Source organism: Melopsittacus undulatus, chromosome 3 (genome assembly GCF_012275295.1).
Source record: "Melopsittacus undulatus isolate bMelUnd1 chromosome 3, bMelUnd1.mat.Z, whole genome shotgun sequence".
Taxonomy (NCBI): Eukaryota; Metazoa; Chordata; class Aves; order Psittaciformes; family Psittaculidae; genus Melopsittacus; species Melopsittacus undulatus.
Window position 1 is genome coordinate 29,089,849 of NC_047529.1, and position 27,720 is coordinate 29,117,568.

Sequence of the window (27,720 nt, forward strand, 5' to 3'; positions counted from 1 at the left end):
CCTATCTTGTTGCAGGCACCTAGGGCAAGTGGGAGGAAGCTTGGGAGCTGAGCTTCCTAATCAGCTCAGCTGCTTATGGAGCTCAGGCTTGATCCTTGATCAAGCAAGGATCTGTTTGAGAACCTGTAACATCAGATAGAAGGGAAAGTCAAGCCTCCCCTTTCAGCCAAGGAGACACAATACAAAGACAGCCCAGAAACTTGAGAAACTTGTTAAAAGCAGTTATTTCCTTGCTCTGCTATTACCCTATGACAGGAAATTAAACTAAATGATGTATTCACTGTACATCTATTCATGTGTTTAATATGAATGTGGGTTTCTAATAGTTAAATCAATAATGCCCAGAAAGTATATATCAATAATGACAGTTCTTTACTACTGTTTTACAGTAGTAGGTTCCTTGAAAGGTTATCACCATTGTTTCCCCTTCACCACATTTCCCATAGACTGGTAAATGCCCAATTAAGCTCAAAACAGCTGAACAACTCATAACTGAGTTGTTATGAGTTCTTAAACTTAGCTTTCAAGTTCAGTGCTTTTATTTCAGTTCTGCACAAAGGGCTTCTAGTCCCCAAATTTTTCACTCATCAGAGTGACAATCCCCCAACTACATGTGGCAGCAGTTATTAAACTCTGAAACACTGTACGCTGTCAGTTTGTCCCTATAAAGAATTTGAGAGTAGAATTTGCTTTAAAAAGGTAGTTCATTTATCAAAGTAACTTCTTGTTGAAGTCAGTTGGTTTGTCCTTGTCATGGAAGCAGGAAGTTCCTTTAGCAAGGAAATTATCATTTCTAAGATCTATATCAGAGTGTTGATATTTACAGCTGAACAGCAAAGATGAGATTTCATTCATCTTCCTTTAGAAGCTCTGCCTGATTCTGTTACCAGGCTTCATGTTATAATTGAATACCAAAATGCTCTGAGGTGGACATAAGTCCATGTTTTTGAGAGCCACTGATGTATTTCCCCATCACAGAATTTATACAACTTAAGCACTTACAGGAAAGAAAATTGGTCCAAATCAGTTTTAAGACAGAAACTGATTGCTGCATTAAAACCAGAGAAGCTTGCTCACTCTCAGAGCAGCTCTAAGACCAAGACTAAGAACAAGTAAAAAACCTAAAAGAGTCACAGGGAGATTTTAGTTGTCTTGTAGCTAAACTGTAGGAATGTATTTGTATTTTTCCTAATAAGTAAGAGCCTAACCAATGTTACTTGATCCTGCAGTCAATGGTATCATCATTAAGAATTCCTACTGGGCACTAAATTACTAATATAGCAGAACTGGTTAATTAAAGATTATATTAGTTCAGAAAACAGCTGATGCAGATGAGGTTTATTAGGCTGTACAGAATATTTGAAGGGATGGCAGAAGGCTGCTCTGGAGGAAGGGTGAAACAAAGATACAAATGCCAACATTTCAATAATAGATCTTTTTTTATGAACAGAAATTCAATTTGACTGGCATCAGCTTTTGCAGAAATGTTCTTTTTGTAATGAAGTCTCAAATATTTTAGGCTAAACAAAGCCAGATAGGTAAGGCTAAAATAAGACTTTACTATGGAAGAGAGATCATCTCTCTATAGCTAATACTGAAACTCATTTTCCTTTTCATCTGCTTTGTTAAAAGGAGTTTCAATAGTTGTTCCTATTTTCCAACTGTGAAAGTGTTCCCAGAGCAACCTTATCAAACAGAGAAACTAGAACTGTACACAGTGGTGCATCTAGTAGCTTTGTCCTGTCATCCCTTCCTGTCCGCTGCCACAGCTTTTCTCTCTTTGTTCTTTACTGTAGAATGACATATGGGAAAAATAGTACTGTAAACACCTGAACATCTTAATTTGTTAAATAAACAGAGTTTACAGGAAACCTCTAGTGAGATGACATCATTCTGATTTAGTAACCAGAATTAAATAATTCTTAATTGGTAATGAGATTAAGTTATCTCTGTAGGGCTGAGAGATGTCTTTGTGATTATTTTTATACCTAAGAACTATGAGCACTTATGGGACCATAAAAACTTAATAGCAGAACATCAGAAGATCATCATATGCCAAGATGCTCTCCAAGGATTATTTGAACCAACATGCCCTGCTTTTGACTGACAGCCTTTGATGGAAAGAACTTCGCTGTGAAAGTACCACTTCTTGTTCACTTAGAAGCAAATATTTAAAACAATAGGAAAGTAAGTAGTGTTTGTTGAAGACTGTCCCACTTAGGTGAAAGTTTCACTCCCTTCTTCACATTAGCTTCTTGTATCCCCCACCAGCCTTCCTTCTCACAGCATCATTTAACTTTCAGGACTAGTTACACTGTTACTGTGTCAGTGTGATGCAGAATGCTACCTTATTGCCAACCAGTGCTTCATCTTCCCACACACAAGGTAGTAGTATGGCACAGGCAGGAAGTGCTCTCAAAACATACGTAATAAACACTTCTTTCAATGAAAAACAAAAAGCAGAAGACCTAGTTTTACTGCAGTGCCCACAAAAGTCCTTACCATACATTTTACAGCAGACATCAAAGACAAGCTACTTTTCTCTGGCAGAAATTGCTTATTTTCCTGTTACTTTCTTCTCAACAACTATTTGTATGCTTTACTTTTAATTGCAAACATAGATTTTAAGCTCTGTAGGGCAGGACCCCTGTTGTTCTGTCATGTAACCAATCTCCCCCATCAGCACTTCCTGTAGTGACTATTTTCAAGATGTATTTCTTTGACATTGCCTTTGACAGTGCACACCTTCCTAAGAAGAGCACAAGAACATCTTCTCAACATATTTTTCCCCTGGAAACTTGTGAAAGATGTACTTATGTAACTTAGTGCCATAGGTGCAAATTATTTATAGTGAAGCTGTGGCTGCCCCATCCCTGGCAATGTTCAAGGCCAGGTTGGATTGGGCTTTGAGCAGCTTGGTCTAAGTGAAAGGTGTCCCTGCCCATGGCGGCAGGGTTGGAGCTTTAAGGTCCCTTCCAACTCAAACCCTTCTGTGAGTCTATGATACTGTGATTTACAGTATAGTTAAATATATCTTTTAAGTACAAACTTCCATGATCCTAGAAGTCATGAAGGGAAACATATTTTTTTTGTATTTTCTGAGCATTCCAAGAACCATACATTGGAAAAAAAATGATTAGAAAATGAAGGGTTATGTGATAAAACCAACTGACATTGATGCTGTGATATCATGAGCTTGTTCTTGGTCATTTTGTTACTTGACAGTAAGGAGTTCATTCAGCAGGTCGATTATTTGCTGTGATTATTTTGTGAAAGTCTCAGTAACACCACCTCCATGGATTTATGTAGATGCATCAGAATCCTTTCTTGTGACTAGACTATGATTCAGAATTAGCTATCAGCCTTTTCTAAAGCAGCTCTTTTGTGGCTTCATTTGAGAATGTTTAGGTTAAGATTTCCAAAGATTTGTGCGTAGGTATACATCCTCTTACTACAAGAAAATCACATAGAATGAACTTAGTCTTTTTTACTTATATACATATGTATAATGTAAAGCAGACTGTACTGAACATAGTGGCACTGCACTCCTATGAAGTTACTCATGTGTATATATAATTTGCAGGTTTAGATTTAAGGGACTGATTCAGAATTAACTGGGAAAAGGTTGGGTTTTGGGTTTTGTTCCCCCTTCCTGAAAGCAGCTCTCTTTGCTTTACTACAAAAACATCATGCTACTGCTTCTGAAACTGCAGATGCTACCACAATTGTAATTGCCTGTTCCGCTGTGAAGAAATCTAATTAAACTCACTTATTTGTACCTATTAACCAGTCTCTTTAAATGCAGATAAAAGATCTCACCACAAGGTAAAACATAAGTACAGAGTGTGGTCTGCAATTCAGTAAGAGAAACAATGGATATTTCTGGTAATTACACTTACCTCTATTTTCCTGCTACTGCCAATTAGCATTAACGGTGAACGTAAATGACTGTGTAAATCACTATACCTAGCCACTACTCCAGACACAATTCAGACTGTTTGCATGATACTGGACATGGCATTTAATCTTTCACATATTTAAAAACAGTGGAATTTTTGTATTGAGGGTACATTACAGATCACAGCATGGTTTGGAGGTATAATATACAAGAATGATAAAACAACGTTTGCAAAGTGCAGGTTTCTCTTGAGACCCAGGGTTCTTGAGCAGTATTATGGATAAGAGCAGCATATTCCTACACCACATGATTTAGAACACTTAAGGCTACAGCTGTTTCCCAATTAAAAATTCTGCAGAAAGCTCTAAAGCAAAAGAGGCAGGCAGGATGCTAATCCAGGATGATTTAGCGAGTGGTCTACTGCACAAGTTCATCTGGTGGAATTTGCTGCATTACTTAACTTAAAGCCTTCACCCCACACTTTGCTCTGTTTCACATTGGATAGTGCTGACTGAACTGGCAGAATAGTTGTGCTGCCTTACTATTGGCATCACCACATCACTTCTTGCTTTCTTTGAGGAACCTGCACTGCTAAGCTGAACCTGCTGACATAGTACTCATGCTTAGAATCATAGAATGGTTTGGGTTGAAAAGGACCTTATGATCATCTATGTCCTATGGGCACCTCACATTAGACCATGTTGCCCACGGCTCTGTCCAACCTGGCCTTGAACACTGACAGCGATGGAGCATTTACCACTTCTTTGGGTATGGCTTATACTATTTCAGGCTTCTGTATTTAAGAATCAGGCTGTTGATAAGCTAAAAACTTGTGGCTTTATAGCCATGATAGACACAGTTCTGTAATTCAGTGGGTAGCTGTAGGAAAAAGGGGTTTCACCCATTTTTTGTGACTTCTTCAGGATGCCATGCCACCCTCACACCTTGTGTCTATCCATCACTCATCCACCACTGTGCATGCAGCTGCTGAGTGCTGAGCTACCTGTGCGCCCTTCCTGGGGAAGGCGAGATGGTTAGGAGGACAGTGGGGCCTGATCTCTTGTTACCTCAACATAAACCAGTGCCCACGTGGTTTTGTACTGCCCTCAGCGACAGGTACCTCCACAGCTGCCAACCCGGCTGCCCGACCTCCGCCTGGCACCGACCCCACTGATGCGCCCAGCACCTGCTTCCTTGGGCTACCCTGGAAGGTGCCATTTCCCCCCAGGTGCCCCATTCCCCCGCCGCGCCCTCGCCGCGGTCGCTCACACCTCGACGCAGCTCCGCGCTCCGCGGAGAGGCGCGGCCGAGCCCCTGCCCCGCGCAGCCCCGCCTACCGCAGGGCGAGGCCGCTCTGGGCCCTGCGCGGTACCTGCGCGCATCGCGCAGCTTCTGCCCGCCCTCAGCTCGGAGCGGCGGCCGCGGAGCCGTCCCTCTCCCCGTCATTTACCCCCCGGGCCCCCGCCCGCCCGGGCCCCATCTTCCCGCCCCCCACCCCGGGCCGGGTCCGCGGCAGCCGGAGGGGACCCGCCTGGTCCCGCCCCCCCGCCGAGAGGCGGGCATTGGGCGAGCCCGCCTGTCACTTGGCCGCGGCGCCGCGCGCGGGTTGGCCGCTGGCGCTGCCAGTCAGCGGCGGGACCGCGCCGGCCCCTTGTTGTCACGGCGCCGTGCGGGGCTGGGGCTCTTCGCGCCGCCGTTGTTGCTGCCGCCGCGGGTGCCTCGGCGGGGAGCGGTTCCCCGGCCTCATCGCCCGTTCTCCCGGCGCGGGAGGAGGCGCCCTCGCCATGGCCACCAGCACCACCGGCTCCACGCTGCTGCAGCCCCTCAGCAACGCCGTGCGGCTGCCCGTGGACCAGGTGAGGATGGGGAGGCGCCTGCTCCGCTGCTGCCTCCCGGGGGCTCGCCGGGGAGGGGCGACGCTGCTCGCCGTACCTTGCGAGCGCCCCCCTCTTTGCGCTGTCCTGTCCCGTCCCGCCCCATCCCCCCGGGCCCCCCCACTCCCCCTCCCTCCGCCGGGCGCGGGGCCGTGCGGACGGTGGCGGTTCCTCTCACGCACCCGCGGGTGGGGGCATCGGGGCGGCCGCGGCCCGCGGGGGGGCGCCGGGGCGGGGAGCCTCGCTCCGCGTGCAGGTGCGCTCGCTCCGCACGCCCGCGCTGTCGGAGCGCGCCCCCGGGGTCAGGCCGCGGGGCTGCGCGGCGCCGCGCCGGCTGGTTGCGATCCCGCTGCCGGCAGATGTGGCTCCGCAGCTGGGCGAGGGGCCGGTGGTGGCTCGGCAGGGAGAGGGGTGGGCAGTAATGGCCAGCGCAGTGTGCTGTGCCTAGGTGCGCCTGCCGGTGATGTTTACGTGCTGCCTTAAACGATGCCGTGTGTTGCACGCAATGCTGTGGGGAATCTTGTATGTACTTCTTAGGCAGAGGGCTTCTGTGGTGTCTTTTGTCCGAGTGACATAGAAATTCCTGGAGGTTGTTCATCCTGTCGTTTGCAGTGGACATCAGGTTACAAAGATGGGATAACTCAGGTTTGCAGAGTTCGGTGACTGAAGTTGTACAAGAATGTTTGTTTATGGGGAAAGTGGTCTAAGTCTACAGAAAATTTGCATGTTTGTGAGTGCATAAGTAAAGTAACCTTAAAATATTCTTATAAATGTTTTAGCATCATTAAATTACATGTGAGGAGTTCTTACTAAAATTCACATTTCCATTAATGTATGAATAAATGAAACACATCAAGGGAAACAGCCTGTGCTTATATAGAGAGAATTTGGTGGTTTGAGTTTACAAAATACACTTAATAAGTGAGAAAAGTAACTGGAAGCTAAATACAGAGGAAAAAGCATTCTAGTGAATGAATTTTGGAAGTGACTGAATTATTCTTTCTCCCCTTCCATCTTCCTCAGCCGTTTGTTTGAATGGAACCTTAGGTTAAACATGTCCATGAAAAAGGATCTGAAAAGTGGGCAGAAGTGGGGCAAGTTGAAACTGAGCTCACTGTGATGAAACAGATAGTGTGCACAACGTGCAGCGATACCTGCATCTGGGGTCAGGCTTGGTGCCTCAGGCATGCAGGCTGTGAGTTGGTCTTGGCAGGTGCCAGGCACTTCTTTTGCAGGGTCCTATAGAAGGTAAACCAAGAGATGACCTTCTTTTTATGGTGTGATGCTGGTGTCTTATCATTATGTGTGTTTATTGTAGTAATAAATTTAATTGCTTCATGACGTAGTGCAGCTTCTACTGAATCTATTTTAAATGTTGTGGATGTGATGTTTTGATGATAATAAACTTATTTTTTTATCAAAGCCTAGAAAGCTTCCCTGTATTGGATGTTTCACAGCAGATGCTCCTGTAAAACCAAGATGTTTTTTCTGAAATACTAGTTGAGCTCTGTTGAAGCTTTTGGGGATAATCACAGTGGAGGGTGGCTGAACACCTGGTCTAAAAGATTTGTTATAAGCAGTTAAAAATCATGTGTACTTTTTGTTTTTAGACATTAGTGGACTGTGGGTTCAGTTGTGTATGAAGAGCGCTGATTATGACTGGAGTGTAAACTGGAGTTACAAAATTACGCTGCATTGAGGAGAATGCATCTATAACTGATTAAAAGAAAGAAGGAAATTTAGCTTTTTTGTAACCTCTTAGCTCAAGAGTCTATCTTGATAGTAAGTTTGTAATACAGAAAGAATGTGAAATGTGTTCAGTGGAATCAGATCAAAGGCAGTGAAGGAGAGAATGAGGGCAGAGAAGGAAAATGCTGATACTCTTTGGTGTGTGTGCTCAAATATTATGCATGGCATTTGGTGGTACTACACACATACTCTGTATGAAAATGTAGCAGTGCTTTGAAACCAAAAACAAAAAAAAAAAAAAGGTTTTCTGATCAGTAGCTTGTTTTTACTTGATCCTAATCTGTACAGTGACTACAGCCAGACCAGTATAGCAGGTACCTAAAATAGGCACTCCAGAATAACACCAGCACTCGAATAGATGGATGTGAATGGAGTTTGTTTCTCCACTTCCATGTTTCAGTTTTGACCACAAATAGATATTAATCTTTATATGCAAAATGTTGAGATTGTGATTTATGTTTAAGCCATTATGGTCTAATTATCCTCCTACGAAGTTTTAGCAAAGGCAAAGACACATAGCTCTAGGAGGACAAACTCAGATAGCATGTATCAGTGTTACTCAAATGTTCAAAACAGGTGGATGTCAGAACCTTGCCTATTTGGCAGTGAATGAAAGTAGAAATTTCAGTTATAGGTGAAGCTGCTGTCTTTAACATTTAGCTAATTAGATCCATACGTGTGGATTGAGTGTGAGAAATGTATTACTTTTTGAGTTGGTAGAACTGGAGGCACAGTTTTGCTTGAGAGTGGTGGTGGTGAGCTAGTTGGGAGGTTAGTGTGAAAGGTGAAGGATGACAGCTCCACCAGAGCCATTTGATACACCTGTGAGAGCAGCCTCCTCTATATACCTGACTGCATTACAAGAGAAAAGCCTTGTTAGTTTAACAACTTTTCGGTACTAGGCTGCTAGTTCACCAGAGGAATGGAGAAGAACTTGCTTTCTACTGCTGTTGTCTGTGGCCCGCCACAAGGTGGTATGTGATAATTTGTCACTATGTTAACCCTTCTTTTGGCTCTTATTTTGTCTGGCACCAGGTTAACTGAAATGGCTACTTGGAAAAGCTCCTTGGACAGGCTTCTTGTTCCAATTTTTCTGTTATTTTCAGTTGTTTGGTGCAAGGTAAGTTGTTTGGTGTGAACAAGAACCTACAACAAACTTGCACATCTTTCTTTTGTGTTTTGTTATGGGGGGGTAGGGGGTGGGATGGGGAATGAGTCCATGGGGGTGAAAAGCCTCATAAGAACTATCTCTTTTCACTTCTTGGAGAGCCTAAGTTTGCTACTGTGCTGGTTTGATCTGGGATTGAGTTAATTTTCTGTGTATAGTTTGGGGCTATTTTGGATTTGTGCTTGAAACAGTGTTGATAACACTGGGATGTTTTCATTACTGCTGAGCGGTGCTTACCTAAAGTCAAGGCCTTTTCTGCTCCTCACCCCACCAGTGGGAAGCCTGTGGGTGCACAAGGAGCTGGGAGGAGACACAACCAGGATGGCTGACCCCAGCTGACCCAAGGGATATTCCAGACCACATTATGTCATGCTCAGCATATAGAGCTGGGGAAAAGAAAAGGAAGGGGGGGATGTTCAGAGAGATGGTGTTGTCTTCCCAAGTCATTGTTACGTGTGATGGAGCTCTGCTTTCCTGGAGATGACTGAAAAACTGCCTCCAGTGGGAAGCAGTGGATGAATTTCTTATTTTGCTTTGCTTTACCTATTAAACTGCCTTTATCTCAACCCCTGGGTTTTCTCACTTTTCCGATTCTCTTCCCCATCCCACCAGGGCAGAGTGAGTGAGTGGTTGCGTGGGGCTGAGTTGCTACTGTTGCTACAACAACTTCTAGGCAAAGGAAGCATGCTTTCAAAAACTGTGTCACCTTAGGTCCTTAAAGTTAATGAATGAGTGAATGAATGCTAATGTTCCATAGTATTTCTTCTGTCTTTTTAGGAGATGGAGGGAATAGAAGTAGCTATGTCCTTCCCATCCCTGACAGCTAAAGGAGAGTATGGGAAGGGTTATCATAAAGATGTGTCTGCTAGAGAATCATGTGATGCATTCGTTGAGGTTGTAATTTGAATTATTTTATCATAGTTACATCTCTTGCCTAGCCTTCTGTTGCTTCCTATCTGTGTTCATGTCGTATTTGTGTGTCTGCTCCTTTCCTTTTTCTCTGAGGAAATGACAAATTTCTCTGAGGAACCTGACAAATGACCTTGGTCTGTTTCCAGTTCTGGCACTATCTCGCTGATTGTTGACAAAGGATTTCTCTTGATGACATGTCAGCTTACCTGTCATTAAATTGGATCTACTTAAATTTGCTGTGAGATGAGAATGTTTGTTTCTAGGAGAGCAAAGCTTTCTTTTTGGCTTTCGGTCTCTGTGGGGTGAGTTCAGAGAATAATCTTTGCATTCACTGCTTCCACCAGAGGGAGCAAAACTTATAAAGCTGAAGATGGGCAAAAATTATAGGGGTTGTTACTGCCCTTCATTTGCCATAGAAACAGATAACTGTAGTAGAGAAACAGCTGAGCTGGGGAGATAGGAGACTGATTACAAGGACTTAGGAGCATCAACTTTTTGCATGTTGAAGATGTTGATCTCGAGATCCTGAAATATGGTCTGAGCAAGTGGATTAAGCTAACTTCAGTGTTTAACTTCCAGGTAAGAAAAGGAAGAGTATGGCTCCAACTCCTAGTATTATAGCTGTGTGAAGGTGTGCAGACTGAGCACAACATCATGCTTATGGCCATGCACTTCAATTAAAATACAGGATGTAAAGATAAGCAGTGTTTTTTTCAACGAAAATAAAAAAAATCCATGCTGTTTCTGCACTTTTCCCCCAGTCTAATTTTAGCTTTTATTTGAATAAATTTGCTCATTTGTGTAGAATAAATATAATTTTCTACATGAGTGTCATCAACCTTCTTTAATCAGAATAGGCATAAAAATCCAAGCCCTCCTACACATGAACTATATAAACCATGTGAACTTCCTTTAGTTAGTGATCACAGGTGTGTCTGCTGCATCTACATCTTTGCATAATTTTCTGTATATGCTTCCTTGTGCAGATGGTTACCTGGGTTGCTTTCAACATGCCCTAGCACACTCAGTTCCACGTACAAGCATTTATCATTGTTGTATTCTGAGCCCTTATGATTCATGTTGTACATGTGATAAGCAAGATGTACCTGCAATGTTTTTGCTTTATTTTGATGCTTTTGAGATGAGCCACAGCTATAGTTTGGGTAAAAGGCCAGGCTTGGAGGTGCTGTAGGGAGTCATGTTGCTGAGAAGCAGTATGTGCCTGATTTGCCTTCAGGGAACACTGGATATGTCTCCTAGTTAGATCTCTTATTTCAAAGTTTTGGGCATTAGTGATGCCTCTGCCTCACATGTTTTCTGCCAAGGCAACCTAATGTAGCCTCCTGAGGACTGAAATGTTTTAATCTGATAAAAAGCTTTTTGTCTATCCATGGAGTGGAAATCAAAAAGCTTGTCTAGTATAACTGTCCAGGATTTAGATGGCCTAATATTTATCTTAAGCATTATGAAACTGTAAGAAAGAATGAAGTTTTATTCTCTATCATTATTGATTCTTATACCCTTGTGTATAGCTGTGAAATATGGAGCCGCATATTATTGATTTTTCGGATGTGACCTGGGAAAGTTAGGAATAATGAAGTGAGTAAAATTAGCATTGATGGGTGTGTAAAATCCAAACTTTGAAGATAAGGGAGTGGTAGGATAAAACACTTGTACCCCTTCTTTGCCTTATATTTTCCTCATCTGCTGCTAGCAGCTGTCAAAAAAATGAAGGGTGGATAACAAAGCATGATTTCCCATGACAATAGATGGAGACTCCAGTCGTGAAAAGAAGCTTGGAAGAGAGTCCTATTTTCCATTCTGTATGTGCTGTTCTTAATGACAAAAGTTTTGAATTGTTTGGATTTACTAGTGAAGTTTTAATTGGTTTCTGAACTTCCCTTTGAACTAGTGGAAGGGCAGAAATATATCATTAGAAGGGTCCTAGTCTTTTTGTGGTGACACCTTTCCCAGATTTTAGTGTTAGTGTTTAGATGTTGACTAAACTCTCCAAGTACTGTTTGTTGAAATTATTCTGCAATGAAAAATGTGTAGATAAGGGTGGAACTGTTGGAATAAGGAAAAAAAAAATGGCAAGAGAAAGTTACTATCTTGAAGGAAGGAGTGGAAACTAATGAACAGAGTTGGTAAGGAAAATAGATATTGATTGCAGAGTTGGAAAAGATGAGCTGTTTATTAAGTAGTAGAAATATTTAATACAAGAAGAAAATCCCTCTAATTCATGTTCATTAATACTGTTGTGTGGATGTAAAGTATAGAGCTACTTCTATTCTTTAACTTTTAGGGACACAGCAGTGAATTTTCAGTCTGATATGTTATCACACACTTTCATACTGGATATGTTTTCTCCAGGCTTTTGTGAAGCAGTGGAAAAACTCAAATATATTTACAGCTCAGTATTTCTACAGTAAACATCTAAAATAAACAGTCTTTACCCAAACAGAGTATAGTCACCTCCTTTGTTTTGTCGAATTGTTTTTTGCATCCTTAGGCAATTTATTTAGGTGGCAAAGGTGTGAACACTTACTGACCTATGTCCTCTATAGTACAAACCATTTCTGAATTCAAAATGTGGTTTACGAATTGCTACAGAAATACTGCAGTCTTGGGATGTTGAAAAAAATGCTGGAGTGCCCAAAGAACAAGCTAATAAAAGAAAAAACAGCAAGGCATAAGGAGTCACTTCCTGAGTACATGGTTACCACTGTGTTGCTTTCTGTTTGAAGTGTTACTGTTGTACATCTACTCTACTGCAGCTATGTAGATCTTTTACTGAAATGAATTAATTATCCTTATCATTAATTAGCCCTGATATTTGCTGGCTTTAGCTCCTGGTTACCTGTTCCTGTGTTGACCTAATGAAGCATTTGTGATTCATCTTTTGCAGCCTGTTGTCTTCACATTTATTGTTTTGACTAAGGAGTGCTTTTCTTGAATAACAGTTGCCCAGGCCTTTTTTTCCTTGTTTTCCAAGCCTTTGAACAAGGAAGTCTAGACTGTGGGCGTTTACCTTCTCCTGGAAGGTGAGAAAACCAACACATACCCAGGTGACAGCCTGTTTGCTTAATGTGTGCATCTTTACAGTGTTTATTTTACAATAGATGTTGATGCGATTCTTCAGTATAGGTATCTAATTTTCCTTCATGCCTTCGGAAGGTACTTTAAATTCAACAGTAGTTATCATTATTAGTCTTGTAGCACTTGCTCAAGTGAACAGAGCTGTTTGGCAGTTTCAATTTGTCTGCAAATTTAGATAAATGCTAGTTATGCCTGCACATCTTCAGTGATGCTTTTGGCAGCTAAGCCATCTTTTGCAGAACAAAACATCCATAGCTCTACCTTTTATTCTGGAATAACATACCCAAAGATGAAGAGCTATTTTGGTTTGGCTGTAGTGGTGTAATTTGCTGCAGTTGGGATTTTGGTGCTTCCTTCTATTTCTAGTTAAGGTGGCCTAAGAAGGTGGTACTCTTATTCTGAAACCTGGCTTATAGGCACACTGGTTGTTTAGCTACAGTGGTGTAGCCTATACTGGTAATGCTATCTGTAGAATTCATTTAATCTTTCTGATCTGCCTTCTGGCTGGATAATGCTCTCGATTCTATTGCTTCCTGACAGTTGTATATATACACACACGTGTGTGTGTGTATGTATGTATATACATATATATAAAAATAATTCAGTGAAGACTAAGCATATCAAAGTGAACTCCAGACAATAATGAATGGGGTTTTATTCTTCATGGTGGAAAAAAAAAAACTAGAAAGAAGTTGAGGCCACCATGAATCTACAGGAATTTATTAGAAGCCCAGTGTTAGCTACAGATCTGTAGAAACTCTATCCTTAGCACATGTTAACAAATGGTTATCTGAATGTAAGAAGTTAGATAAAATCTTTTAATATGGAAGCATAATTCTAAATGTCAATAAAATATTCTAAAACAGAATTGAATTAATATGAAAACCTGTAGCAGCTCAGACTGGTGTCTGTTACTTCTGCGGGTTGCTGTGTATTGTAAATGTTTACAGGTGCTGCTTTTGTGGTGCTTGCAGACTTTGTAGGTGGCTGATTTCATGCTGATGATACCTGAATTGGGAAGAGCAGGGGGATAATAGGCACGGAGCAGTAGAGAGTGTCTGAGTAGTTCATTCAAGGCAGAGCATGGTGAAGTCCTTTCTCTTCCCTTCCCCATTCCCTAGAACACTGAGAAGCTGACCATTTTAAAGATGGTGAACATTTGTTTTACTTGCTAATTAAAGTAACTGCTGTTACTTAATTTCTGCAAGCTATATGGACCTGAGAGTATTTTGTTTTGTTGTTTGGGTTTTTTTTTTTACTTACTTTAAGATGGGTTTCAGTTTCTCACATATCAGCAGAATATATTAGAAGTGAGATATAACTTAATGGATATGGTGTCTGTTTCTGGTTGCATTTGAGAAGGATACTATCAGATGATAGTTATTTTGCTTTATTTTTAAATGATTGGGAAATTGTAATGTTTTTACTAAATTTCAGGCATTGTGGGGGTTCTCTGAGCATTAAATTAAAAACTTGCCATTCAAATACGTGTTTGAATATCCTGTATACCTTTGATACTCATGTGACAAAGAGTAGAGATTTTGAAGTTAATCACTATGTGAATGTGCGATAAAAGTCATGCTTCTGAGTTGGTCTTTGTTTTGGAACTGTGTTTTGCCAACATAATACCAGGCTGTTGTGTTGTGATATTGTAAACTCTTTTTTCCCTGGTAGTCTCAGATCTGCAGCCTTTAACTGGCCAAACCAGTTTTTCCTCAACAGAGTAAGTGTTTCAGGTCCTTACTGTTTCTGAGGAGAGAAGAAAACAAAACAAAAAAATACAACCAAAAACCCCAAGCCAATATTCTTAATCCAATTTCACCTTGGAACCAATCTTGCTTCCTAGATTTTGGCTATTCCTGTGGGTAATTAGCTATTATGTGTGACAGCTCAGTATCTAAAATGCTGAATCCTTAAGGGACCATCAGAGGGAACATTCCTCAGTGAGGTCTTCCTATCCTGTCATACAGTTTTTCCTTAGAATAATTCTAAGTAATGATTTAGAAAGCCCTGTTTGAAAAAGCTTATTGGATTTGATGCTCGTTTATTGCACAAACCAGATTACTAGGATGTACATCATGTTCTTGATGTCCTTCACTCTCTCCAGAGTACTTAACACTTACAAGGTAGAAACTGGAAGTTAATGCTGGAAATAGAAATACTATTATTAATGTCACGACTGTTCTTGATGTTTCGGACTGAAATGAAATTGAATGTGTTTCCGATAAATGCTTTCTTGGAAAGAAAGCATTCAGAATCTGATGAAAAAGTCCTTACAGCTGCCAGTAAATTAATGTGAAGATAAAGTATTTTTGTGCAACATTAAAGAGCTTTTGCCAGTGTTGTAAAAGTTGACTAATGGAAATGGTTAGAGTATGCGCTTGAAGGAAGTGGCTCTTGTTAGAGGAGCTGTATTTGGAAATCTCATCTGAAAATGAGTGTCCCTTCACGTTGGGGGCTGTATAAACATGCAGTAACACAGCCTTTGCTACAAAGAACACACTGCGTTAACATAAACATCTGATTCTACCCCAAAAAAACCCACAGCTGCTTATCCTCCATTTCCTAGTATTTCATCCATGCAGTGAGGTTGAGACTTCAGGGCAGGTGTGTAAATTAGTTATATTTTCATCATGTATAACACTGGTTATTATTTGACTGAACAATGCATTTAAAGCATTGCCACAAGATCTATGATCTTTGAGTGGAAAGAAGAATGCCTGTTTCTTCCTGTCAGAGAAGAAACAGTCTCTGAATTACGCTGAAGTATCCTTCAACTTTATCAGGTACTCTTGGGACTCTTTACCAGGGACTGTAGTGATAGGACAAGGGGTAATGGGTTTAAACAGGGGAAGTTCAGGATAAATATAAGGAAGTTCTTTACTGTGAGGGTGGTGAGGCACTGGAACAGGTTGCCCAAAGAAGTGGTAAATGCTCTGTCCTTGGCAGTGTTCAAGGCCAGGCTGGACAGAGCCTTGGGCAACATGGTCTAGGGTGAGGTGTCCCTTCCCATGGCAGGGGGGGCTTGGAACTAGGTGATCTTAAGGCCCTTTTCAGCCCAAACCATTCTATGATTCTATACCCGTGCCAGTGTCTCTGGACTCCTCTTTCTGACATTTCCCAATAAATTGAAGAAAATTACTAAACACTTTGTTTCTTGGAATTGCTTTTTTCAGCTTTACTGTGGAATTTTTTTAACTATCTGTGCAGCAATTTTCAGGAAAGAGTTGGCAAGTTGATAATTGGTTTCAAATAATGATTATTCTCACTCTTCAGTTCTTAGTGGTTTAGCAGTAGGCAATTATTGGGTAATTGTGCAAGCTGTTTCATCCTTTTATACTGGATGAAGATTAGGAATTGGACAGAAGAAGATCCATCTTCACTGCTCTCTGGTTGCTGTGGAGAAAGATCAGCTGTCCTGTGCTATAAGTAGCTTTCTGTGAACATCTGTAGTTGTTTTGAATTCCTCAACTGACTATTTTGTTGGAAAAGAGAAATGGCCTAACTGGCAGCAAGAACCAAGAATATTGTGACATTTGAGAAACACGGTACAACTGAGACTTCATGAATTGTGATAAGGTTTGGCAATTGTTACAAGTATGTGCCAACAAATATGATGCTGGGAGAGGTTTGTGTTTAAAATCTTACTGCTAAAATAGCCCTATAAGTCAGAAAAAAGTCAAAGCCTTAGCTTCCCAGCGTGAAGACCAGTGCTTCTTGTTAAAGAAAACATACATTATTGTGTCTTGATCTAGCTCTTGCAAGAGCTCTTTTCAAAGTGGGGTGGGTTTGGTTTGTTTTGGTTTTTTTTTTTTTTCAGTTCATGTTCCAAAATGGGGTTTTAAAATGCGTTTTCTCTCTAATAACTATAGTGGCTGAAAAGTAGGGCTAAAGATGTATGAATAGGAATGCTGCCCAATGCACCTTGCTTACTAACCTTGTCAGACAGAGCAGGAAACTTGCGTAGTAACTTTGTTTCTGTAGTAGAGTGAGTGACCAAAAATGGCTAGAGAATGGGAGACAAGTAATGCTGGCATCTTCCAGCTTAGAAAAACTGAATTCTGTGGAGGAAATGTACTATGGTGTGGCAAAATGGGTAGAAAATCCTAAATCTCTGGCTGCAGAATCATTGTCTGCACAGGTTCTTGAGTGTTACCTAAGAAGTGTCTTTCATTTTAAAACTGGTTTAGGCTCTGTGTATAATCAGGTAGGCTTCAGTGCTTCTGCTTATGTTTGGGTCATCTTTTTCCAAAGCCTCTTTCAGCAGCTGTAAGAGCTAAACTGCTTGCTTAAAAATAAAATAAAATAAAAAATATAAAAAAGGCTTTAAAAAAGTCCCACAAAACAAACAAACCAAAAACCTTGCAAACGCCAGCCAACCAACCAACCAAAACCTCCACGTCACCTTTAATTCATCCAGTGTGTTTTACTGAGGCCACAGGCATTCACTGCAGTTTACAGGATTGTTTTTTTCGTATGATCAGAGAAGATTCATTAAAAATGAGAAAATAAATGCAAAGCCAAGGTAACTTCCAGAGGGTTCGTATGGGCCATTGACATAAGAGAGAGTAAAATGCCATGTTCCTGAGTTGCATTTTGTGCTCCACCCACTAGACCACTGTTCTTCCTTTGAGGCACTTCATAAACCGTATTGTTGTTCTCTGTGCTTCTCCATGCCTTGCTAGAGCTAGTAAGCAAAACTTTATGCAGTTATGTTGCTGCTTCTCAGTGGATTGTAGGCTGTGTGGGCCTGTATGATTAATTTGTGCCATCTAGTTAGGAATTATTTATATCAATAAAATTCCCTCACTGCTTTGGCTGCTTGTCTGAATGAGACAAATGCCTTCTGTGCTGTGAAGTAGAAGGATTCTACTGCTTGGTTGCAATGATTGGTTTTTGACATTAAAGTATAGCTGATATGAAGAGGAAGCTCAACCTAAAATCTGAATTAGTGCATAAAAATTGTACATACTAAAAATTAGTTTCATAGGAGAAATAATCTTTTCTATATTTCTTTTTAACATGGGCTTTAATAAACTATTAAAGAATTTTTTTAAGATGCTCCCTGTGTTGGAAAATTTCTAGCTGTTCAAATAAAACGTTTTGCCAAAATTTCGTCTTGATGTTGAAAATCCTTGTAGCAGTCAGTGACTTTTTTCGACTTTTCTTTTGCTTTACATAAAGAATTGATGCCTCAAACTCATTTTTTCCTAAGAAATAACTTTGTTTTTACAAATGCATGGCATAAATTACATTTAATTTTTGTAAGAGACTTGAATAAATGTCTTTAAAAGTTTTATTATAAACTTTCTAATGACTTTTGCAAAGGTCATGCAAATGGAAAACTTATGTAGATAGCTCAATGCAGTTAATGATATAACGGATTTGCATTTTATGTAGCTATTCCAAACACTGAAACTGTGAATTTGTGCTCATGTTTTAGTGTTACATTTGGCACAAAGTGTGCCTGTGAACTGCACTGGCCGTATGACTGGTTTTGCACTAAAATAGTGGACTGAACTTTTAAATTGCTTGAATACTTACAGCAGGTTTTGTAACAGCTTAATGTGTCAAAGTGGTATTTAACCCACACCTACATTAATCCCTGCTGGATAACTAGTGATGATCATTTGCATTATCACTGTAAATTTTTATTCTTATGTGCACATAACTTTGCATTACACACCCTTCTCTCTATGTAGCTTTGATGTGTTACTCTCATAAGCTGTTGTTATGACCTGTACCTGAAGACAGGTAAAAAACTCTGTTTTCTTATACACCTGCTAAATTATGACTACTGAGGATGAAACTGGCCATTACATGCCTTTCAGATTTTGTTTTCCACTAGAAAGTCTCAGCTGCAAATGGATCAGGTTTTTTTGATCTTTCTTGTTTGTTTTTATTTTTAATTTTGGCTATAAAACTGGAGCTTCTTATTAGAGTAGGTTTTATGACTCTGGAGAGGCACGTTACACTTTGTTTTGAGGAATGAATCATGCATCTTTGGGAAATGCGTAGTCTTTGTTCTTTGTGGGTGTTCTGCTCACATCTGACCAAGTTATGAGGTGTTTCAAAGTTGCATTTTGCCCATATTCACAGCGTTTTAAGAGCTTGACATAAGTTTTCCAAGGGTATGCAAGTAGACCACTCCCAGATGTTAAAGTTGCTGTATATAATGTTTGCCAATGAAATAACCACTTGCTTAAGTGCTTGGTTTTTGTGGAAGCTTTCAAGATGGCCATGTCCAGTTCTGGTCTTGTTCCTGCTCACTTGCTTTTTGAATGGCTCTTTGCTTTCTAGGAAGCTGGGTAATTTTTGTGCTCTGTTTCAAGGCAAAGTGTGTATCTTCAGTTCTTCATGTGTCTCAGTGTGGAGCTGTGTCAGCTCTATACTGATCTGTGTGGATAAAGATGGGAGATGTAATTAGGAAAAGGCTGAATCTTAAATTCTGGCTTTGTTTACTTAAGCAAGTACTGCAGTACAGGAGTGTTTCTGTGGAATGAAGTGGTGGGCACTGAGGATCCAGTGTTGATGCTATAATAATTTGTGGAAATACTGCTTTTGCCTAGGTCAGTCCATAGGCTAAATGTTCTCTTACATTTGGAGTGCATCTTCTAGTTCAGTTTAGCCTGAAAGAAATTAGGTTTGTACCTTTGGACACCACTGTGCAATACACGCCAAAGGAGCTGAAGTGAGGACAACTGGCAGGTTTGCTTCAGAAGCCCCCTCCTAATCTGAACTAAACCACCATGTAGATGTATGCATTGTCTGGCTGCGGGAGTTGGAAGTGTCTGGGACGGAATTTGGGAGCCCACAGAGCCTGTTCCTCTTTCTACCACTATAGTATTGGCATGGGATTAAACTTATTTCTGTGGGAAGTGAGTATATTTTTCAAATAGGTGAAGTGGTAGAAACCTGTGCTTTGGACTGCAAATCACACGTAACTGCAAACTGGTAAGTTTTGACTTCATGGTGGAAATGCTGTGGTTTTCATTTCTTTCTAAAATGTAAGAAATCAGATATTAAAAATGTTTACTCAGTGGATATATTGCCTGGGATAGCAGATACTCAAAAGTCAAAGTGTCAGATAGAGATTACCTCTGTGACTGTAACATGGCTCAGTAGTAGTCACAAACTCTTCCACATGAGCTCCTCCCTTATTCAGAATATAAATGACTAGTAAACCAGATCCAGAGTAACCTGGAGAAACAGTAAAATGAAAATATGTCCTACTGATGATAAATTTCTTTCATTTTGAGAAACCTTGGGCCTGATTTATAGCCATGCTGGATATTCAGAATAGCAGCTGAAGTTGCATTTTCAAAGCACAGTCCAAGTTAAAGTTGTATTGAAAGTACTGACTGAAAAACTAGGCACTAAAGTGTCTGAGATTTGGCATCCAAAGTTAGTGGGCATTTATTTTACCCTTTGGACTTTCATCACTGTGTGCCAGCCACCCACCTTTAGAACAGGAATGGGAATACCGATCTTGCGAAGTTTACACTTATTGTATGTAGTCTTCCCACGCTATGGACAGATCTGCATAAACATGTCTATGGGGAAATGTAAGGGGTTTGTATTCAGTGTAGGATGCAGATGGTAAGTATTTAATGGGTCATAGGGTGAGAGTAAAAACTGGGCAATTGTCCATTTGCTGAATGAATCAGAAATCCTGCTGGGGAAAATGGAATAAAGCAGCAGAAAGAATATTATCAGAGGTAGGTATGTATAAAGGCTAAAATAAAGATGCATGTCTTTCAAATCTAAGTGCTGCATAGCTTGGTTTTACATAGTTGTATTTAAAGCTTTGTGATGATTTGATGTGATACAAGTCTGCAAAACCATTGGTGCTTTGTAATCCACATTTCAGTGCTCTGTGAGGCAAGTAGAAGGATTGCATTGGTAAGAGTAGAGGAGGAATGCAGGGTGGTGTGTTAACATTGTGATGATGTCTTTTATGTTTCCAATTACACATATGTTTGTGCAGTTTTTGGGAGGGGCTGTTTAAAAATACCCACTGGTGGTTTTGGAGTCACTTACAAGGAAGGCTTTCAGAACAAGATTGTGCTGCTTCAGTCACTTAGTTGTATATTCAAAACACTGACATTATGAATTGATGTCTCTGGAAGTTTTGCTTGTGGGGCTGGTCTAAAGGTATTCTCGTTGTATGTTTTATATGAGGATTTTCCATGTTCCTAAGCCTGCAGGCTCATCCTGAATTTTGGAATTCAAGGTTTGTTGTTTTGCTTGTGTCTGCTTCTGTAGAGACGATGATACAGATCAGAGATGCCAAGAGCTTCTACCCTTTGCCTTGGTAGGACCAAGGTGATGAGTTTTCTTCTTCCCTGGGTCTTGCTAGTTTGCTTTGAGGGCTCATGGAAAAGGGCATCCTGAGACATCCATTGATAAATAGTCTGTAATGCAGCCAAAGAAGTGATGTCTGGACATTGCGGGTTTTACTAAATGTTAACTTGTCTGTTTATGGACAGGTCTTCATGCCCATTTCTGCCCTCTGTCTTTTAACCTCAGTTTTACTGCATAGCTGTCTGAGTTTTTAACCTTGGTTTCCCTTCCCCTTCTAGTCTGTCTAGGGTGTGAGCTTCTTGGGTCAGAAACATGCACTGTGGTGTACATGGCATAATTTCTGTAATAACTATCCAAAACGAATGTCGATACAGAATGCACAGTTAATTCTTTTGGCTTTCCCTTTTTCTTTCTTGGTCTCTTTTTTTAAAAACATTAATTATTTTCCATTTCAGTGGTTCATTAAACTTGACTGTTTCATATGAGACTTTCCCACTAAATCCACTCAAGTTACAAACGTTGCTCTGTTTCATTTGCATCATTGCTCATAAAGGAGAGAAAACAGGTCAAGTTATGCCCTGAAAGAATATAGCCTCATTTGTTTAGGATTTTTCAAACACAGTTAAAAGCATAATGGAAATGTAGGAGTAAGAGAATGGATAGCAAAGTGTATGGTTTAGTTTAGGGAACTGATCCTGTTAAGAAGCACAGCCCTGCCTTCTGAGCCTCCTCTTTCCCTGGTAGCATTTAATGCTTGTGTAACTTGGCCTTATGGAAGGTTTTAGGCTGGTTCAGGGAAACTATCCTTTGATTTGCAAATGGGGAATCAATGCTATGATTACAAATATGAGACTTCTGTAGGTGGTTGGTATTATTTAACTTCTAAATATAACCATGTTTGCATTCTCTCACCCTTAACCCTTACCTGTTGTTGCCTGAAGCTTGGCTGAAAAATGATGGACTAGCTGAATTATAGTACTGGAGGTGTGCACCATGTTGCTGCAACCATTCATGTTGTCTGCTGTCATGAGCATGTCAGTATTGCCACTGTACCCTGTGGTACTAAGATTAAGTATATGTTTCAGCTAAGTGACATCAAACAGGCATAAACGCTGTTGTGCTAAGAGCTAGTCAAGCATGTGCAAGCTTCTTATACTGAAGTGCTTATGACCTGAAGCAGTGGTCCCCAAGCTGTTACTTGTGATGACATGTGATGCTGCTATTAGACACAGAAATTTGTTAGACAGTTTTCTATGGAACATAAAAATCCATGAAGGGAGGAGATTTTCCTTTCTAAATAAAGGAACTCATCTGGCTTTTTGTAGCTTAAGCCAATTTAGATAGTGGTTGCTGTATTTGAGAAAATGATCTCTTTATCATGCCCTTCCTGTTAAATTTATTTTAGGCCACAGGGTGATTCATTTTACTCACTGGTTGGGTTGGTTTTTAGTTTTAATTCTACATTTGCTTCCAGTGCCCTAATGTCTTTAAATATTTAGTATACAAGAGATTTTTTATCTTCTAGAATAAATGGCCTGAAGGGAGGAGGAATTTCTGAAACTATCCTACTTGAATGTGCAAGCAAGCTGTTTATCTGATTATGTGCCACTGAAGTGCACTTTGTTGAGCCCTGTTTCTGCACAGGCCACTGAAGTGATGTACCAGTGATTTGTGTAGCTGATATGTATTTCAAAGTCATGCTTACCTAAAAAAACAACCAAACAAAGAATGGCAAACTACTAAGTAAAAACCCAACTCGGATCTTCACATTACTGGGAGAGCAGAAATGTTTCCATGGTTGGTAGAGTGGTTTGGTATATAGAAAATATGTAGGAAAATACTTCCTTTGTTTCTGTTGATTCATGCACAGATTGCCTCTACAGGTTTGATGTATCATTTTTTCTTAGCTGCTCTGGGGAACACACGTCTGTGCTTTAGGGGGGAAGGGATCCCAGGAGGAGTTCTTTGAGGCTGACATGCTGTGCTGTGGTAAGAGCCATGGCATAGGCAAAGGTTCTGCAAATTGTTAATAGTGTGCAGATATGTTCATTCAATTTTATACACAAGTGCGTGAGAAACATTTTTCTTTTCTCTCTTATGCAGGTCAACTTTGTAGTGTGCCAACTGTTTGCCTTGCTTGCGGCTGTTTGGTTTCGAACATACCTTCATTCAAGCAAAACTAGCCCATTTATAAGACATGTTGTTGCAACCCTCTTGGGCCTTTATCTTGCACTTTTTTGTTTTGGATGGTAAGTTGCAATTCAATTCCATTTTGAAAGACTTATAAATTTTCATTTCTCATTTGCAAGGAAGCAAAGTTTTGTTATGAAGAATGTTATTTCCTAATTCTGTGGGGTTTAGCTGCTGCAAATGTACAGAGATTAGCTACAACTTTCTGATGTGGTGCACAAATATTGAAAGGTGTTCCATTTGCAAACTGGTAACTAGCATACTGTCTGCCTGTGGTTTTGGGAGGATGGAGTGGGTGCAGTTTGTTTAATTTGTACTGGTTTTTCCGTAAACTTGCTTGAGAAGTATTCTCTTGAGGCACAGGTGTGATGACTAAGATAATGTCTCTTAAATATTCACCGCATGAGACACACTCACTGTGTCTTTTTCTGAATACTGAATATAATCTGACTTGTGTAGGACGAGTTGCCAGAACTGCAGTACCTATGATGCTCCTAGCAGTATAAAACACCCGGAAAGGAGCTGGCTTAGATCTGAGAGTTGTTTCTGTGTGTTTTTTTTTTCTTTTAGAGGGAGGGTATGGTGGTTTAGTTGTTTTGAGGTTTTTTTTTTAAGCAGAAGTTTTCTGCTTTCACATCCTGATCTTCATGGCGTAGCAAGCCAGAATATTGGTAGGGCTAGTAAAAGGTGAAGGGGATGCTTTTAGTTTGGTGAATTTATTTTTTTCCTTAAAAAATAGCTTACTAAATAGCTCTGATCTTCCCAAGATGGTTTAAGATTAACTGCCAGCTTTGTAAACAAAGTGCTTGCTCAGCTTCAAGTGTACAGAAGCCTTGTTTATACTATTGTAGAGTATTACTGAGCTAGGGGGAATTAATCAAGCTGTGTGGTGGATTTACATGTGCAATTTACTTGTTTATATAATTCCATTAGCTCCCATGCATTTCTTAAACCTTTGGCTGTGGTATTCTGCTTTGAGAGAACTATCTGATGTCAAAGACTGCCAGTTTTAGCACCGAATGAGGAGGATGATATGGGAGATAGGTGCTACTGTGTGTGGTTTTTGTGACAGCTGTAGAAACTGTAGAAGCACATTCTGTATCCATTGCTTTGGAAACAGAAATCATTAATTGTAACTTGTGATTAGAAAATGTTAACAATATATTCATATCTGAAATTTAGGGATGGGAGACTTTAGAAAGAAAAAACCTCCACCCCCAACAGATATAAATAAAGATTTGTAGAAGCCTTTCATTGGCAGAATGCCCTGGAAAAGAAATCAGAGAGATATTTTATGTCATAGTAGAAATCCAGATTATTCTAGTTTGCTTTGGATCATCCTTAAAGCAATTATTTTGCAATGAATTTCTATTTTATTAAAAGTTTGGGTGTTTTTCTTAGAATCATGGTACTAAAAGCTTTTTTAAAAAAAGTAGAGCAACATAATATGAGGTGTTAAAAGTATACGTTCTTAAAAAAAACTGAGACAAGTGATACTTGCACTTGTGCCAACTCTTTTTCGTATTGCTTAAGTATGTATTCCATAAGCATGTTTTGGAGGGTTTTCTTTTGTTTGGCTCCCCTTACCCCTCCCCAAGTAGTCAAGTGCACATATAGGTTACAGTCCTGTGATACACCTTCAGTGACTCTTCAGTTGTGTTATAATGTGTGAGTACAAGAGGGAAACTGTTACTGGTTTGTTTTATATAGTAAGAGATTGTAGTAAAAGTAGATTTGTGAATCCTGTCATCCAAATGTAGGTAATAGTTTGAAATCTGAACCCTTTTATTAGTCATTATGTTGTCTTCCTCAGTTTCAGTTTTCAGTCACCTTTGTAGTGCTTGTGATGGTGGAACCAAAAAGAGAAGGGATAGTTCATTGGGATGATAGCAAGTAGTATAAAAGGCCTAGAATACTCTTTGTGTATAGCTAAAACTTACTATTCCATGTTGTTTCTATGCATTCCTTTTTTTGGATTGGAGTTTATATTGCGGCCATTAACAAATCTGAAAGACAAATATTTTCGGGGACTGTAAACTTGGTATGGTATTCCACATCAGCCCACACTTTTTCAGGCTTTGAAATATTATGTTCCTCCTTCCATTTAAGAAGCAAACCTCTTAAATTTTTGCCATTTCACTAATGCCTGCCTTTGTATGAAGACAGGCTGAGAAAGTTGGGGCTGTTCAGCCTGGAGAAGAGAAGGCTGCGTGGAGACCTCATAGCAGCCTTCCAGTATCTGAAGGGGGCCTACAGGGATGCTGGGGAGGGACTATTCATTAGGGACTGTAGTGATAGGACAAGGGGTAACGGGTTGAAACTTAAACAGCAGAGGTTTAGATTGGATATAAGGAAGAAATTCTTTACTGTAAGGGTGATGAGGCACTGGAATGGGTTGCCCAGGGAGGTTGTGAATGCTCCATCCCTGGCAGTGTTCAAGGCCAGGTTGGATGAAGCCTTGGGTGATATGGTTTAGAGTGAGGTGTCCCTGCCCATGGCAGGGGGGTTGGAACTAGATGATTTTAAGGTCCTTTCCAACCCTGACTATTCTATTATTCTATGGCTGATATGAAAAAATAAATATTTTTTTAATTGGCAATTGCTTATATTAAATGTACATTTGAATTTTAGGTAGTCATATCTTTCTTAGATGAAACTAGCTAGTAGTGAAGCATGGAAGCATGTGCACATTGGATCTTCCATGAAAAAGTCAAGATTCTCAAGGTCAGTTAATGTCCAAGTGAACTGTTTTCCCATGGTTCATTGCACGAAGACTTTGTAGGAGTTTAGCTGGATAGAGTTGGGTTTCTTGTTGAAAGTCTTTGAAGACATTTTCTTGTTTATAGATGAGGTTTAAAATCAGAAAATTGTCGATAAGCTGAAAGAAAACACCAGTATAACAAAATAGTAGTTGCTTTTTATGCTGGTTATTATGGAAAAAGTATCAAAACTAGATCAGTGTGTTGCTTGAGAATATCTAAGTATGCTACTGAGACAGTTAAAGTACTAAAGTGAAAGAGAGTTATACTGAAGATCTGACACTGCTCCTCTATCACTGGTAGTGGTTTGCCACCAGTGCTCTACTAGCTTACTGAATCATAGAATCATAGAATGTTTAAGGTTGGAAAGGACCTTAAGATCAAGTCCCACCCCCTCTGCCATAGTCAGGGATGCCTCACCGTAGACTATGTCACCCAAGGCTCTGTTCAACCTGGCCTTGAACACTGACAAGGATGGAGCATTTACCACTTTGGGCAAGCTATTCCAGTGCCTCACCACCCTCACAGTAAAGAATTTCTTCCTTATATCTAATCTAAACTTCCCCTCTTTAAGCTTGAACCCATTACCTCTTGTCCTATCACTATAGGCCCTGATGAAGAGTCCCTCTCTGATATACTTGTAGGCTCCCTTTCAGATACTGAAAGGATGCTATGAGATCTCCATGCAGCCTTCTCTTCTCCAGACTAAGCAGCCCCAACTTTCTTAGCCTGTTGGTAGCTATGGTGTTAAGCTATAGAAAACGAATAAGGAGATGAGGCTAGAGTACCTTTGTGAAATACATCTGTGGGTTGTTGGTGTTGTAGGGTTTTTTGTTGTGTTTTTGAGACCATCATCACCACCATCCTTTTATTGATTATTGAGAACTTGGAGCAAAGAGGCTGGGTGGACAGAGTTACCATTCCTATTGACTAGGAAATCTTCTCCATATGCTTATATTGTGGATATGAAGATACTGTTTGCTTTATCCAAGATACCTGTTGTTGCAAACTGGGAAAAAGAGGAGTATGGGAATTGAACCACAATATGCATGAAATAATACCAAGTGGAAGTTTTATCAGACATGTACTTTGCAATTTGAGGATTATCTGCATTTACTATATTCTTTTTTATGAGCTGGATAAATCTAGCTAAATCTGTAGTTTTTGTTCATTCCTGCTGTTTGTGCTCTCCTAAACATTTGAAACAGTGATGGAGTTAAAATTTGAACCTCTTTAATTTCACATTAAATAAATAAATGCATGCAGTTTATTTTCATTAATGAAAATGCTGTGAGGGTTTACTGTTTGGTTTGTTGTTTTTTTTTTCTTCTCCTAGGTATGCCTTACATTTTGTTATACAAAGTGGAATTTCGTACTATATCATGATCATAATAGGAGTGGAGAATATGCACAAGTAAGTTTCTATTCTTAAAGTATTTAATATGATTTTACAGGAATGCTACTGTTAAAGTTCTTTTTGTCACTGTGCACATATGCTGTATTTCTGGTTTTATCATAGCATTCTAGTATTTTAATTCTGCTAACCATGATTTTATTTCCAGGACAGAAAATGACTTATTTGGGTATTTTTGTCAGCTTTTTGGAATATCTGAAGCTTGTTACAGTTGGTTATATCCCACTGAGATTTCTTTTGCGTTCTCAGCATTCTGGTTTGTTTTTTCATTACTTTATCATACCTAATTGTACGTCGCATAGATGAGTTGACTGTACAAACATAATCTGATAGCAGCCAGTGCTGCTAGAAGG

General features: G+C 40.1%; 1 protein-coding gene across 1 annotated transcript in view; it reads left to right on the forward strand.

The window, feature by feature from the left end:
• The first annotated feature begins 5,587 nt into the window (after nt 1-5,587).
• MBOAT2 (membrane bound O-acyltransferase domain containing 2) overlaps nt 5,588-27,720 on the forward strand; it is an 85,652-nt gene continuing 63,519 nt past the window's right edge. Inside the window, exons 1-3 of the mRNA XM_034060671.1 lie at nt 5,588-5,754; nt 23,108-23,253; nt 27,290-27,367. Of these exons, the coding sequence (XP_033916562.1) occupies nt 5,683-5,754; nt 23,108-23,253; nt 27,290-27,367 (296 nt within the window). The 5' untranslated portion in view covers nt 5,588-5,682. The remainder of the gene's footprint in view (nt 5,755-23,107; nt 23,254-27,289; nt 27,368-27,720) is intronic.